The following is a 16,984-nucleotide window of genomic DNA, read 5'->3' as shown; positions in this document are numbered from 1 at the left end:
TTTCTGTAACGGAATGTGGTGTTACTGGCGTGATCGCCAAAAGTGACGATACAAAGAATATCAAATACAAATTAATTTTGCGTAAATACTTAAACTAAAATTTAGTGTTTAGTACATTGCATAATCATTACTAAATAGATTAACAAGACTTACCCAATGATGAATGCATGAGCCAAATATTTTCTTTTTTCAATCTCATATTTATTTTGTCGAACATATTTTCTGGATTAAATAAGGCACATTTATCACATACATATAAAATACTAAAATATCATAACTTAGACACACACACAATGCGATAACTCAAATGGAATGTTCGTGGAGTGCCGAAGCTTGACTATTCGCGCAATCCTGCCCCATCGAATAATTTTGCGGTTGAAAAGTTGTCATATTCATTTTCGTATTATCGCGCTGTCTGGTTACACACTTGTAAGCTCTTCTTTTTTTTTACATTCACGTTATTTTTACACACTTATCATCACGTGGTGACACATCGCTGGTCAAGCACATCTTGAAGTCGAACACCTATTGATATTCTGCTTGAGCGTTTATTTTATGTTATTCACATCAGCAGGACTTAGTGAGTCTCAAATCAAACACTCTACTTTAGGTACTGGATCTCTTCATTCTGCTTCTTTCTCTGCAAAAATACGACGACATTCCACGTGCAAAACTAGACAGGAACAATGGCGACTGCTGAGTGTGTCGGGCCACACACACTCGTTAACACGAGGGGAAAGCAAGAGGGGAAAGAGGAAAAAAGAGACAATCCTTGATCCTTGATCCTCATACTTTTAAGTAGTATCAGCCCTACTGGTCTTTGACTAATATAAATCTCTTCGATGACATCATGGAGTATTCGTAAAAGCTTTAATAAAAGCTATTTTTGGCAATAATCAAAGTTGAATTTCAGATGTTGGAGTCTTCCTTTGAAAAATCTGTACATTTTAAAAATTCTTGAAAAATATAATATTAACACAAATAATAATAATTCACACAAAATACAAGTAGTAAAAATTTTTCTAGGTTAAATACGGAGAAGATAAATATAATACAAGTCCTGTTTGTGTTTAGCGTTCGGTAGGACCGAACCGTCGATCTCGTTGGGTAAAAATTTTCCTTGGTCTGTGCCACTCGGCTACGTCATCATCTGTGTTCTAAGCGCTAATAAGGGCTTATTCGAAGAGTTCCAGTGCTTGTAGGGCGAAATCTAACTTTTCATTTTCATTTGAGACTTTTGTGAACTTGTGGTAAAGATCTTTTAACTTGAATATCAGTGATTTAAATTCATCTAAGTTTTTGACGTCAGATAGTTTAGTTTTTTCTATTTCTTTAAGTGCCGTAACGTTAGCGTATGTCTTCTTATTGCTGTTTTCTGTGATCGGTTCTGGATTTTGTGTATTTAATTTGGGGAAGTCATCTTTTTGCGGAATTTTTTGTTGAATTTTTTGCTTTTGTAAGTATTTTTTGCTTGGATGTTCAGGACAATCTATGCTTGTAGCGGCGTGAAAACCGCTACAAAGCACGCATCTTGCTGGTATTTCTTTTTTCTCTTTTATTGGGCATTGATATGAAAGATGATTTTCTAGGCATCGTACGCATCGTGGTAAGTTGTGGCACGCTCTCTGCGTATGTCCATAGCGTTGACATCTAAAACATTGGACTGGACCCGGTCTTGAGTTATAACCTACGATACGCACTTTCATGTCACAGATATGTGTGATGTTAAAAATTTCTTTTTCTTCTTGAGTTCTTGGCGTTTCGACATAAAAAATAGGCAGTAATGTTGGAATACCATCGCGCATCCTTTGTAATTGATGGATTTTAAGCACATTAATGTTATGTAGTTTTAATTCTTCTTTAATTTCGTCAATGGGGGTTTGTACGGTTAATCCTTTGATGACAGTTTTCAGGTTCTTTTCTTTATTTAATAAATAGGTATGGAAAGGGATGGGCGCTTTTTCTAAATAGTCTTGGGCTTTTCGGAAATCGTCTTCGTTGAAAAACTGTACTCTTATGGTATCACCTTCAGTTTTGGTTTCAAGTTTGCAAATCTTTAAATTTTCTTTTATGTGTTTTCGGATTTCTGGCCAATTGTTACTATTGAGATCAGTAATTATTATTGGAGGAATTTTAGTATTTTTAGGATATGGGCTGCTGGGTTTCTTAGGCTTTTCTGGTTGGGTCATATTAATATCTTCATTATTAGCGCCGTCATTATTCGCGTCAAGCATTTCCTCGTTGTTGAGGGAGTCAAATCGGGATGAGGTGCTTATCGTCTGTGAACTGTAGGAAGATCCGCTATCGCGGCGCGATCTTTTAGCTGGTTTAACTACTGACCAATCATTAGCGCTATCGCTAGTGGAAGGCGGGAATTGCGATATGATAGTATCTACATCTCTTTTTGGTATAAATGAATAGAGTTTTTGCTCTTGGGTTTTGAGTTCGGCTTGCATTGAGCGACGTAGCTGGACGCTTTCTTTTGTGATAGGAAGTTGTTGAACTTTAACTATGGCATCTTTGAGCTCTTGAATGTGATGAACAATTTGTTGGACTTCATTGTCAAAATCAGTCGTCGTCCTCGGTTTATTGAGGCATTTGCCTTTGTTATCAATTGACATTGTTCTGGCTATCAGGTGGTTTGTAGAAGCAAAATCATACTTACAAAAAATCAAGATGAAGAGAGAGCAAAAAACAATAAGACTTCACTCGATGAGTGAAGCAAATACGCTGTGTGAGAGACAAACCAGTCCTTCCAGTTTTTATACCTTTCGACGCACGTGCTCGCGCGTGATAACGATACAAGAATCGATGCAGCCACAATGTACACTGTGAGACTTCTGTGTTCTCACACGGAATAAACCGGAAATTCCAATATTCTGGGCCGGAAGTGAGCGTTTAAATAGATACACCTATTAAGAAACCTTATTTATTATCAAGATTTTGTAAATTATAAACCTTCGTACTAAGTTTAGATATTTTGTAATACATTTTAAGAATCTGGCGATAGTTTTTTTCCCTTAATTTTGTATTTAGTTTGGCGCGGAGGGTACTGGACGTTGAATGGTTGTGTTGCTGCTTTGTCGATTAGCGTTGACAAAGTGCTTGATTTGAAAGCTATGTCAAATTTTTGCATCATTTGCAACAAAATAAATAGAATTGAATGCAATCTTCAGCACGACATATGTAAAGCGTAACATAATTGTTCTGCAAATTATAAATAAGCAGCCTCGGGTATGGAAGCAGTTGGTGCTTATGCGCTTTTTGAATGACTTATTACATTACGAAAGCTGAATTACACGGAGTGTTATGAGGATGGGGATTCTAAGAGGTTTTTAACTGTGAAAGATATATATGGGAAAGATTCGGTCAAGAAACTGGAATGCATCATGTATAGAAAAGGGTTGGTAGTAGACTACGAAAAATAAAAAACTCCGCTCCTGAATTGAAAGGAAAAGCTAAACTGGCTGATTCTTTTATTGATAAACTGCAGAATTAGGAATCTCAATTAGAAGTAATGTAGAAACTTAATTGAGATGCAGCAGATTGTACTAGCTGCTTGCTCCATTGTAGTTCTTCTTTGAAGCCAATGCTCTCCTCAATCATTGAGTTGGAATGTGCGATTGCAGAAATCTGGAAAAATCAGGAAGAAAAAAAAATCAGGCAAAAACCTCTGGTATATCAACACATATTTTGATTAAACCTACATATATGGAGTTGATTACATAAACAAGAGTTATTAGAAAAGTGCATACATGGCAAAACTCAAAACATCAGGGAACGTTTTAATGGCATTTTATTGCAAATTGTTCCGAAAGAAACATTTATAAAGTTGCGAACATTAATGTTTGGAGCATATATAAGGCCCACCAGCGGCCAAGCGGTAAAGTCGCTGAACACTGGTAGTTCGGTCCGAGGTTCGAATCCCACGAACGGGCTGGCTGCATGGGTGTTTTCGTGGTTTTCCCCATGTGTAACGTGTATACGAGCCAGTTTCCCTTAGAAAGTCCTCCACGAAAGGCATCCCTCTCCTTAGGCAGATAGCCCTCGAGGCTTTGCCGTAATTAAATAACCTAAAAAAAAGGGGGAGCATATATAAGTGTTGTGTTATTTAATGATGGATTTATAAGTTTGCTTGAAGCATTTTCAAGGTTAGGTATGTATCCTGAATTTTACACTGAGCAGGGAATTCGAAAACTTGATAAAGTGCAAAATCATGACTCTTGGCGGCATTCCACAAGTTTTACAAAAACCCAAAGAAAAATTTACGCTTTGTTCGAAAGAAAAAGTGCAAAGTATGTGAAGAAAAAATAAGGTGTCAGTTACAAATCAGGCGAATTTTAATTATCAGAGATACTTCTTTCACTAAGAAATTGTTTTATGAAAACTTTAAACTTGTTTTCTGAAAAATGATTTTTCTGTAAATATTGCCAATATTAACAGCCATAACTCAAAATTTTATCAATAAAATTAAATGATGCTTTCTATACATGTTTCATATAATCTGATGCATGCTCTGAAGCGGAAGATTTTAAAAATATTAATTAGAAGTTGAATTGTTATTTTCAGTCTCGAACTCTGTATTGTTACAATCACTACTACAGCCTTCGTCGTCATTTTCACTTTCAAAATCAGTATCATCTTCCGTGCCGTCTAGTTCGTTGCTAATACAACATTTTTAAATGATTTTATAATCATTCAGAGGGTATTTCGCAGGCATTCGCATTTTTCAGGGGCAAAAACATAAAAATTTCCAAAAGTGTCCACAATTTTGGCCACCACTGTAGTTCGTCACATAATTTAAGTCATGAAATTACTTCAAGTAAGTGACTTATTTGATAAGTCGTCCAATTCGAGTGCGGGAAGAAAGCAACTGCATAATACAAAGAAATTTTTGAACTTCCGATTCTTTTAATTTTTTATGGCCCCGCGTATAAGTCGACCCCCCCCCCACCACTTTGAAGTCTTTTGTTTGTCCCAAATATCTCGACTTATACGCGGGTATATACGGTATATATTCCGAATGAAAATTTAGCAATTTGAATATAGCACCTCTCTCATAGTCTACGACTCTAAAATAGGAACTATCAGGTTATGTTCTGCCTCCCGCTTTGATTCGTAACCACGGGAACAATTAACTACGGAAAAAAGGGCGACTCGCTTAGCTGTTTCGTATCCTATTTCGCTTCATAAAAAGCACGAGACTGAAGGCTGATTTGAATTCCAGTCTCATAATGGCGTGGAGAAAATAAATGCTATGCGATGATGACGACATGAGTTACGATCGCGAATCTGAGGAATGGCAATGACCATGATGTGGGTGTTTTAGAGTAATAACCTATAGCAGATGACGCTTGGTCGATAATTATAATAGCGCGAGATAGAGCGGCCTGTCTGGCTGTCACGCGCGTTTTGTAGCGTGTCGTGTTTTAATGGCCTTAATTAGATCTGAATGAATGAGCGATTTTTCAGAACGGCATATTTGTGAAGCCTTCTCTGAACCTTGTCGTTGGCAAGAGCCTTGAGCACCATACAGGTACGACTTTGCTCAGTTCCGCTCTCAATTATGATGGGGAGCAACCGAGGGTCTCCCACCCCTCTTGCTCTACCAAGTTCTCGAGAGGACTTTCGGATCGCCATTTATTTAGAGTGCCCCTATGCCGCACAGACTCTATACATTTACAAAAATTCATGCCTTATCCGGGATTCCACCCCGGGCCCTTCGGCAAGGCAGTCAGCATCGCTAACCACTATCCCGCTTAGGCGGCTAACTTGGATGTTTTTTATTTATTTAATTTCATTGCTTTACCTTGTATGTCAGATCAGCTTTTCGAAAAAAAAACTGAGTCTGCAGTGTTCCTTCAATCATTTTCAAATCGCGATAGAGATATGATAGCAAGGAAAATGTCTTTCAATAAAACGCGAAATTATTGATAAATTTGATATTGTATGGTATTTACAGAAACAAATGATTCTTAGACTGTAATGTAAATTTATTTTTGACCAAAAATTTCATGGTTTCTACTAAAGTGCGATGCAATTCGAGAGGAATCATCTCGAATTGAAAGCTAAACCATCTTCTGTTGGAGAGTCATTAGGTTTTTCTGAAGCAGGAGACATGAAAATGAGCATTGAATTAGCTGGAATTCGAACCTGTACCTCTAGATTATGCACCGATTGTGCTACAGTTACACCACGAAGACATGCTAGAAGGAGGGAGAAAATACCATATATACTTCCCCTTTTAAATGGCAACTGGGGGATTAGGAGACTTATTCGCCAAAGTCTTGGTGGTGTCGAATTAAAAGGTGTCCATCACCTTTTAATTCGGGCGCCACTGTAGAGTCATAAGGTTTCTTTTGAAGCAAGAGACATGAAAAATGAGCAATTTCCTCGCCTGGATTCGAACCTGGGCCTCTCGATTATGCGTCGAATGTGCTCCTGTTACACCACAAAGGCATGCTGGAAGGAAGGAGGAAAGGCCTTATAATGTTTTCAAGAGGAAGTACAGCAATTAAAAAAGTAAGGAAGATTCCTGCATCATCCGTTAATGTGCATCTCGAATCGGTGCAGCCATTTCACGCTTATTAAGCTTTTTATAATCTATAATATCAAATGTTTGCTTGATGAAAAAGCTCTATGTTATCCTTTAACTCCCTTCTGTTAGATAACAGCCTTTCTAGACAAATTAGATATGGCTAACGACGCGAAAAAGACATTTATCAGTCGCATTAGGTATACAAAATTCGGATTATAAATACGCTAATGTCACTGTGTTGGTGGTTTCATTTGTATTGTAAGGTAATTAGTTTACACTTACAAAGCAGAGCTTTTTTGGAGGCCACTATCAACCAACACATCAAGAGATGAAATACCTAATCTGAAGTAAATTATTTGATCAAATGAAAACCTTCGGAAAACTGCAGATATATGTAATGATGGGTGGCTGTGCTCTAGATGTTCTAAAAACTAAATATAAGACAAAGAAATGTAGCGTCCTTCATAGGCAGACGCTAGATTTCAGAAAATTGCTTCCTGAGCCTATACCTTAAATTTCATCATTAAAAATCACATAAAATTCCGTCTAGAATATGTTCTTCAAACTAATGTGTGAAGATATGGGAAACCACTATTAGTTCCTTCTGCTACACATTGAAGTAAGGTGGTGGTCTCGAGTATTTTTGATAGGCCATCATGCTCTCCTAGTGACGGTTATAAATGGTGAAAACTGTAGTAGAGTATTTTAGCTGATATTTTTAGCAAAATGTATGTTTGAGTTTCACTAACAAAGTTATTTTTAAATTTACATTTTTCCTACTGCCTGATTTCGTCGCGAAAGTGGCTCATTCTAGAGTTTATGCAGATTTGAGTATCAAGTAACTTAGTTGTTGTACCTCTCACATACAGCTAGGATAAGTCTGGCAACAGCTGCAGGAAGAAAAACTTGGCAGTGCTGGAATATCAACAGCGGATGATTTCTATAGATTTTAATATTTTGATTTTAGTCGATGTTTCCTTTACGATACTATTGCGTTAAAACATTTGAGTTTTGGGTGAATGAAATGAATCCGCTGTCCCGCTGCGCATATTAGTAAAATATATTTAGAAAATTAGCTGCATTGGAAAAAATGAAACCTTGTGTTTGAATTTGCGGTATTTTTTCCTCCTAAAGTTGCGTCGAGTTCAGAATAATATGCCAGGCTTATTCACGCTGGTGCAGATAAGTTCAAATTTTGTTTATTGTATTTATAGTGTATAACTTGCAAAAATATGAATATAATTCTATTAAATAAACATTTAAATTTCTGAAATGTTGTTTTAAAATTTTAGATGTAGAGTATTCACATTGCTATGTCGGAGCCAGTGGCAGTCAGGTGTAAAGTAAAATAGTTTTTGCTCCATGACATAACATTAGTACAAAGTTGTATATATATAGCTTGTAACCATATACGAAAGTTTGCAGCAACGTTGACTGCCTACTGTTTGCCATTTGGTGAATAGCCATTGCCTTCGTAAAACTAAAATCTCAGTTTTGACTTGGTTGGTAAGTTCAGCTGTTAGTAGTTGCTCTTGAACTTGTATCCTGTATTAGAAGTTAATTAAATGTTGCGCTTACAAAACGTTTTAAGCAAGTTTTGTATTCATAGCTAGGTATATTCTGTTCACAGGTCTATGTTACTGGTAATTTTGTATTGCACTATTTTTAATTTAACCCTCATAAGTGGTCATTTAGAATGAATTTAAACTCAAAGTTATATCTGTATCTGTTTGCTTGCAGAGCTTAATTAAGTTAGTGCTGAAAATTCACCCAAGAACTTCAAGTAACACCTACGGAAATTGTACTTTATTTAGTAGTTAAGATTAGATTAAGCCGCAGACAGATGGACATGTGAAAGAAATGAATCGATCATTGCATAGAGAAGAGTGAAACACATTTTGGTGCAAAACTGAAGTGTTTTTTCCCCTAAAGAACGCAGGTGTATTTATTGAATTCCTTAAAACGAAAAAAACAAAAAGAAGACATAGATTGCTGCTCTCTTACAAAAGGAGTCTTGGATGAAGCCAGGCATTCAAGACAAAACACAAAAAAATATTAACGTATATCTCGAAGCTTTGGAAGAATCGTCTATGAACAATACATTATTTCCCCTTAAGTGGGTGATGACTTAAAATGGGCACTGAATGCGTTCAGCTTGGAGAGGAAACCCACCATCTCATACTTTTCAGAATATGAGATTCTCATACTTTAGATACGTTTCAACGAACTAAAAATAAAAACCCAAGTTCTTGGCTACCTTTACAAGAGGAATTCAAAATCTTGTCAAAGAAAGCAAAATCAGTATTTCTGACTTTCTCAACTGTATAATTTTGGGAAGCAGCTTCTTCTGCCTGTACAGGTCGCAAAATAAAATACCCGAATAAAACAGACGCCGCTGAAATGCAGAACCGAACACCAACTTTCAGTTTGCATAAACTAAACCTAAAATTACAGGAACAGTTAAAAGAATGTAATCATTGGTTTCTTATTAAATATTTATTTATTAATTCATGCTGTGGCTTATTTAGGCCTACTGTTGTACTAGATTGGATTTTAATCAGTAAAATTAAATTAGAATAGGTCTTTAGAGAGAATGAATTCTATAATAAATTTCGAATTATTAAAATTTCGAATGAATTATATAATAAATATATCTGTAGAATTACATTATATATATATATTTCTATTTTTTATAATACACAGAAGGTATGTAACTTTTCCATGTTAGTCTAAATGCATATACATGTAGCAGTCTATAAAATGTTTCGCTATTGCATCTATATTAATGGTCGAATTAATTTACTTAAATTGTGGATAAGTTGAAAATACAAAATATATTGATCAGGAATTCCTAGCCCCATATTGGTATGGGCCCCTTTTAAAGGAATGATTTTCTTCATCGACCCTTTTGTATTTTTGCTATAAAAACTACAACATACAAAATAATCATAATACAAATAATTGCAGGTAAATAACTAAGATAATAATTAGACTAAGCATATGAACAAAAGTTATGCATATGAACAAACTAAATAACAAAATCTATTAATTTAATAGCATTGTCAAATGTATAACTTTTAAATTTGTCACGAACGAGCACTGTTTTATTATTCGCGATTTAAAATTGTAGATTAATTTTGAAAATAGTATTATTGAATATATTAGTCCCATTAAAATATATGATAAATTATTTTTATCCTTTTAGCGCATTACCTATTTTAAATAAAAGCTTTTTTTAATGTGGAAAACTTTTCTTTGTGTTTTGTTTTATATTTTAATCTTATTGATTTAAATAAAAATGAATTTAATTCATGATATATACAATTAATAACCATAAATATCTTTGTAGAATTACATTATATATATATATATTCATTTTGTATATACAGAAGATATGTAGCTTTTCCATGCTAGTTCTACATGCATATTCATGTAGCAGTCTATAAAATGTTCCGCTATTGCACCTAGGTTATATCTACTGATTAATCATATTAAACTTTCAAAGAGTCGCTTTGATTCGCCATTAAAATCGGAACATTTTCGTATTTCTTATATTTATTAAACTTGCTTTTAAATATTTTCAGGCTATGCGGTTCGTTTGTTAGTTTTTCATATTGTCGCAAATTCTCAAAATTTTCGAATAAGGTCTTGGGAGAAATAAGTCCATGTATAATGAATGCACAAGTGATGTGCGGCAGCTCAAACTTATTTTGTTAATTGTATTAAGTTGCACTATTTGTTTATTTTATTTTAATTCATATAATTTCCTTGTAGCATGAAAGAATGCGAAACCTTATGTGATAGGCTTGGAATAATGGTGAATGGTCGCTTTCGATGCTTTGGTTCTGTTGAGCAATTAAAATCAAAGTATGGTAAAGGATATACTCTTACAATCAAGACAAAAAGGGAAGCCCGTGAAGATTTCCAAACTATGGGGCGAATAAAAGCATTTGTAATTTGCAACTTGCCAGGAGCACAACTAAAAACGGAGCATCAAGTAAGATTAATCAAGTAATTTATTCGTTGAACGTTTTTTGTAACTTTTTATATATTATATCGACATTATTGACTTACATTAATAATTCTTTTTATAACATTTTTATGTTTTAAAAGTAATTTTAACCGAATGTTATTAATTATTACTTCACAGGGAACAGCTGACACCAGCTTTTAAACTGAGAAATAAATTATCATCTGCTGAAATAAATTTTTATAAGCTGAAAATAAACAGATCCTGTAAATAAGTTTAAGATAGCAGGCTTAGTTTTTGCACTTTCAAATTAAATACTGTTATTTTTTACCACAAAAACCATGTGGGAATCTTGGAATCAAAATATGTTAAGACACAATAAATAATGTCATCCGAAACAAAGGAAACCGTCGCCAGATGTGTAACTAAAATACATTCATGGAGAGACCATTTCACTGATTAAATGTGCTCTAAAAAAGGAACGGGCAACTTTATGGATGTTATCATGCGCTTTAAAATATCAATAATGTAATAAACAAAAATATTAAATATAAAAAAGGCAAAAATACAATATTTATCGTCATTTTAGAGTTGTTAACGTTAAAATACTTAATCAAAATATATACCGGTATAAAGTGCGTAAGAATAATCAACATAAAATGAACAAAAATATTTCAAACAGTAACTTTAAAATATTTACTTACCGATCAGGAAAGTGACGAAGAATCATACAGCCATTTTTTGTTGCTATTTTATTAAAACAGTTGTCTTCTAATTAGTTGAGATATTCTCCCCCCCCCTCTCCAATCAGTCACGTGATTCATGCGAGCGAAACTGAAACCCTTGTCTTTGCTCGTAAGTGTACTCGTAAATCGTTTGCCTCGGACGCAGTTTCCTTTAAGTCTGTTTACGTTATAGGAAATTCCCATATAACATTTTAATTTCTGTAACTTTACAAAACTTTTGCCTGTAAAGAAGGACTTTTTTTGGGGTTTTCATCCGCAGAGAACCCGTTGGCGCTTCGGGAAAGAACCCGTTGGCGCCGTTGCATTTTTACTCGCCAAGCTCGCGGTTCATCGGCGATGAGCCGAGCCGCAAACGTGATATTTTGTAAACGTGATTTTTAGTGCATGTAAATTCAAGTTAGCAGACAAAACAATATATTAAGCATATGGTAGTAAAAATTCACAGATAATAAGCATGTAGATGTAAAACTAACTTGTTAAGCGTGATATACGAAAATTGTATTAAATTCAAGTTAGCACAGAAAAGAATATATTAAGTATAAGACAATATATAAGCGTTTATAACGGAAATAAAAATTCATTTGAAAAATATAAATTAGTATTAATGTACTGAAATTAACCTGTTAAACGTGATAAAAAAAAAAAAATTGTCTTAAATTCCAGTTAACACAGAAAACAATATATTTCTTACACCAGCAGTGGTTTGCTAATTTTGATGACCATGGTGATGCATCAAACTATTCTTTCATCTTAGATAATCAATAATCTTTTTTATTTCAACTTAATGATCTATTTATGTCACACTTGCCATCCTTTGAAAGGTTATTGTTAGAAAAGAATTAACAATATATTATCTTGTTAAAATTTTACGCCAGAAAATTGGTTTATTCTCATAATTTTAGATGACAATAACCAATAATAAAAATAAAAGCATTACTTAGTTATTTAAATTGCTGGTTCTTAGAGCTGTTAATAATTAGGAACACAACGTGAACAGCCGTGTTACAAATTAGCATTCACGCCGTATTTTCTTCCTTTCATCCCGAACCGAGAACCGGCATCTATCTACGAAAATATTTTATCTATTCGTTGTTAAAAAATTCAGAAAAAATAATAATAAATAAGAGAAGAATAATATAAATATGGAAATGCGAACAACGACAGTGATAATTCAACAAAATGAACCCAAGAGGAATGGTTGCAAACTTCGAACAAGCGAATAGGAAAATGCGCTGGGTTACCAGGTTTGAACTTTTATCGCCAGAGTTGGCGATGTTTACATTTACCGGGTCTCTGCGGAAGTGCTTCCTTTTTTTTTTACAGTGAGATCTTCATCAAAAAATAAATGTGTGAATTAATTTCGTTGAATTGAGGTTTATGTGATCACATTCACCTAGATGTGGTGTACCTCATGGTTACACATAAAAATCACTGACTCACAAATGTATTATTTTTTGCTTGCTTTGTAAATTACCAGCTTTTGCATGTTTTGTAAAAATAGGTAATTTATATACTTCATTCGGATTTCCATGTCTTCTAGGTTTTAAATTTTTCATCTTGAAAATGCATTTGTTTTGTTAACTTAGGAAGTATAATAATATTCGTGATCTATTGCAATGCCTTTAAATAATAAAACATTTTCTTTTATGTTCTAATGTTTTCTAATTTATGAAAACCATATGGTATATTATCTTTGCTTAATGTTTTGATAAGCATAGTTTATTGATGACAGTTTCTAAAGCATTAAAGGAGTTGAATACTTATTAAAAATAAATTAATATCATATCTGATGTAAAATAATACTCATCTTTTTATATTTTAGGACATGCTTCAGTATCATATCGTTGATCCTACCATCAGTTTAAGTAATCTGTTCAGGTTAATGGATGAAATGAAGACTCAGTTCGATTTAAAAGACTGTTTAATAAGTGACACATCTCTTGAGCAAATATTTTTGTCGTTAGCCAGAGCTCAAAACCATTCTGCGTAATTACCTTTTCCTCATCGTTACAATATTAGTAATACTTTTTTCTCTTGCAACGCTGTTTGTGTGCCCTTTTGCCACAGCATTTGGAATGTTTTAAATATTGTTTAAGAGCTTTGTACATACTCATTGGAATATTTTTCGAGGGAAAAAAATGTATCATTTATATGCATCTTACAAGTAAAAATTATGTATTTTAAAATTAATGCTTTATGAAAACATTTTTACTGTGCTTGTATTATAAAATTCCAAAATTGCTAAATTTGAAACTTTATATTCAACCTATAAAATATGTTTGAGATTTCATAAAATTTAGCTCATTAACTAACTTAAGTATCGCTTGTGATTTTCACCAACACTTATCGTTGTGCCACGAAGAATCAACGTGTTCTTCAACATTTATATGCATAGTAGTAAGCGTTTAACGAATCAAATAATGCTTCAAAAATGTTCGCACTGGCGTTCATCACCGGTGGGTCATGCTCGAGTCTCCCGTCAGCCGTCGTGTATCAACTGTGGGTCACACTTGAATCTCGCATCAGATGGCCTGTATCGCTGGTGTCGATGCGTAAATCAAACACGCTGCGTGATTAACAAAATCCTGTTTGAAAAAGTTGAGAGTATTCTTGATTGTTGATGTATTTTTCTTGCTTCTATTTACAGAATCATCACGAATCACTTATTTTCATATCCATGTTATCTATTATTTATATGGGCAAAAATTAAAAAGGAAAAAAATTCTGACCACCTTTATAGTTTCTCTAACTGGAAAAAAATGTCTAGTCAGGATGACAAAAACGGCACGATTTACACAACTTGCAAACCAAGCGTACGAACAGTGGCATATACAGTGTCTGAATAAGGGATAGTACCATGCCGCCAGGTGAAGCAAAGCGTGAATTCGAGCACTGCCTCGCAACGAAAAATATGAATACCGACGCCGACGTGTAAGTGTTAAATTAAAATGACCAACCATTATACCTGTGATATAACGCTCAACTCTTTCAATCCCCAATGGTTCAAATAAATTTTTTGATGCATTAATATTGATGTTAATTCTCTAAAAGTTTTTGATTTATCAATGATCTTCCTCAGATTATTTATGTTTACTTTCATTTTCAAAAACACTGCTTGTAAACGTAAGCATTGATCAGCTCAGTGCGTCTGTAATGATTTAAAATCGAAATATCAATTAATTTCATTTTCTTACGTACATATACGAGATATTCTTAAATATTAATTTGTTTTGTTAAGCTTGAAATATATTTTGTAATTTCAACTGGAATCGAGGTTATAGTCATTTGTTTATTACCCTGAATAGCAAAAAAATTAGTATAGTCATACATATGCAAATAAAACAAGTATGGAAACAATACCAGTAACGTCCGGCGGCTGGCAGCTCCTATATAAGACATTAAGTGTTTGGAAAAAGTTGTAGATCGGTTACTGCTGCTACAATTGTAGGTTATCAAGATTTAAGTGCATTTGATCTGGTCGGCGCACGAGAGATGTAACATAGCATCTCCGAGTATGGCGATAAAATTCGGATTTTCGCGTACTATTTCACGAGTGCACCGTGAATATCGGGAATCCGGTAAAACATCAAATCGTCAACATCGCTGTGGCCGCGAGGAGCTCGTAAAAGAACGGAACCAACAACGATTGACGAGAATCATTGAACGTGGCAGACGCGCAACTCTTCCTCAAATTGCTACAGATTTCAGTGTTGGAGCATAAACAAATGCCAGCATGCGAAATGTTCATCGGATCATCATTGACGTGGGCTTTCGGAAAGGAAGGCCCACTCGTGTACTGTTGTTGACTGCACGACACAAAGTTATACAACTCGCAGGAGCCTCCAACTCCGCCATTGAACTGTTGATGACTGGAAACACGTTGCCTGGTCTGACGAGTTTCGTTTCCAATTGTATCGGGAGAATGGACGAGTACGTTCGAGACAACCTTATGAATCCATGGACCTTACATATAAACAGCGGACTGTTGCAGCTGGAGCAGTTTCTGTTATGGCATGAGAAGTGTGCAGTTGGCGCGATATGGGACCCCTGTTACGTTTAGATACGACTCTGTCAGGTGACAAATACCTAAACAACCTGTTCGATCACTTGTACCCATTCATGTCTATTGTGCATTCGGACGGACTTAAACATTTCCAGCAGGCCAGTGCGACACCGCACACGTCGAGAATTGCTACCGAGTGACTCCATGAGCACTCTTCGGACACACGTCTATTGACTACCAACATTCCCAGACATTAACACTGAGCATTTCTGTGATGTCTTACAACGTGCTGCTCAGACGAGATAGCCACCACCTCGCACTCCTATGGATTTGTGTATTTCCCTCAGGATTCATGGTGGGAATTACCTCCAGCACACGTTTAGACATTAGTTAAGTTCATGCCACATCGTTTTCGACATTTTTGCATGCTCCCAGGAGCCCTGCAGTGTATTAGGCAGGTGTCACATTTGTTTGAGGCCCGTTGGCGCAATGGCTAGCGCGTCGCGTAGCAGCATCACAGGTCGGGGTTCGATCCCCGGGTTGGGCAAGTTTGACTCAGGTGACAGGAGACGGAGGACGGGGACGCCTGGTGTTTAACATAGGTAAACAGGCGTGTGTCCCACGCCCTCCCCTATCTAGGAATAACAACTCCCTGGGGCCCCGTGAGGCTGCCTAGGGAGTTTATAATATAGATCTGAAGATCAATACATGGCCAAACAGGGACTGTGATGTATGGGTGACGCCAACCAACAAGATGTATAGAGGGCGCTAACTCTCAGTCTGGAGAGGCGCCAAAAGTTTAGTTTCCAAGAGGGAGACCGACAAAGAGGTCATACGGAAGGCTCGTGGGAGCCATTAATGAAACCGAAATTCACTTTTATTACTTTATATATTTCAGTTATTAGTAGTGTAGTTTAGTATTAGTTTGTGTTTGTAAAATAAATGTTTAAAATACAAGAAGGTGCACTTATTTCTCTATGAGGCGGTGAATGAAGAAGGGATGATATCACACGCTCTCTTTCGAGAACCAGAGCTTTAGATGACGGTAGAGAAACTTCAAGAGAAGCAGGTAGGAAGCTTTTGATTTTATTTACTCAAAGTATAGATGTATTGAAGATATATATATACATGTGTAAGATATATATAAATTAAAATGTATAAGAATCCTAAGAAAGAAGACTTAGTAAACCTTCTTGGTGAAATTGAAGATACACAAACTGTTGGTTTAACAGTGGTTCAACTAAAAGGTAAAATTGAGGACAGTAAAATATTTAAAGATGATCCAGAATTTGTAATTGGATTATTAAACTCAATAGTTGAGGAAAGAAAACTTAGAGAAGAAAATGAAATAAAAGCTAGGGATACACAGTTAGACTTAGAAGCTCAAAAGGTTGAACTTGAAAAATTTAAATTAGCACAGCTAGAGAAAGAATTAGAATTAGAAAAAGTTAGAAGTCAGAATACAGTTAAAGATGGATCTCGCGCAGATAAAGACATGATTACAGGTTCGGGAAATTATTTAGAAAATTTGATAAAGAGTGTTAAAACGTTAACTATTCCTGTTCCGAGAAGATCGGAAAATTTCAATTTGTTTTTTCAAACATTAGAGAGAGCATTCATAACTAAAAATGTACCACAGGAGCTCAAATCCGAAATTTTGATTAACATTTTAGGGGATAAGGTACCTAATATATTATTTTACACTAATGATGAAGAACTAAAATGTT

The 16,984-nt window shown here is 35.0% G+C and overlaps 1 protein-coding gene across 2 annotated transcripts in view; it reads left to right on the top strand.

Annotated features, from left to right (window-relative positions):
- Positions 1-13,500, top strand: part of LOC118186703 (phospholipid-transporting ATPase ABCA3-like) — a 169,668-nt gene extending 156,168 nt beyond the window's left edge. For both annotated transcript variants that reach the window (XM_085820732.1, XM_085820733.1), the window contains 2 exons: positions 10,313-10,535; positions 13,077-13,500. In XM_085820732.1, coding sequence (XP_085676858.1) covers positions 10,313-10,535; positions 13,077-13,244 — 391 coding nt within the window. In that variant the 3' untranslated portion in view covers positions 13,245-13,500. The remainder of the gene's footprint in view (positions 1-10,312; positions 10,536-13,076) is intronic.
- The last annotated feature ends 3,484 nt before the right edge of the window (positions 13,501-16,984 follow it).

The sequence above is a fragment of the Stegodyphus dumicola genome, chromosome 7 (assembly GCF_044657685.1).
Source record: "Stegodyphus dumicola isolate Sdum_Otavi_A_Nest chromosome 7, ASM4465768v1".
NCBI classification, from domain to species: Eukaryota; Metazoa; Arthropoda; class Arachnida; order Araneae; family Eresidae; genus Stegodyphus; species Stegodyphus dumicola.
This window is presented reverse-complemented; position numbering and strand designations above follow the sequence as displayed.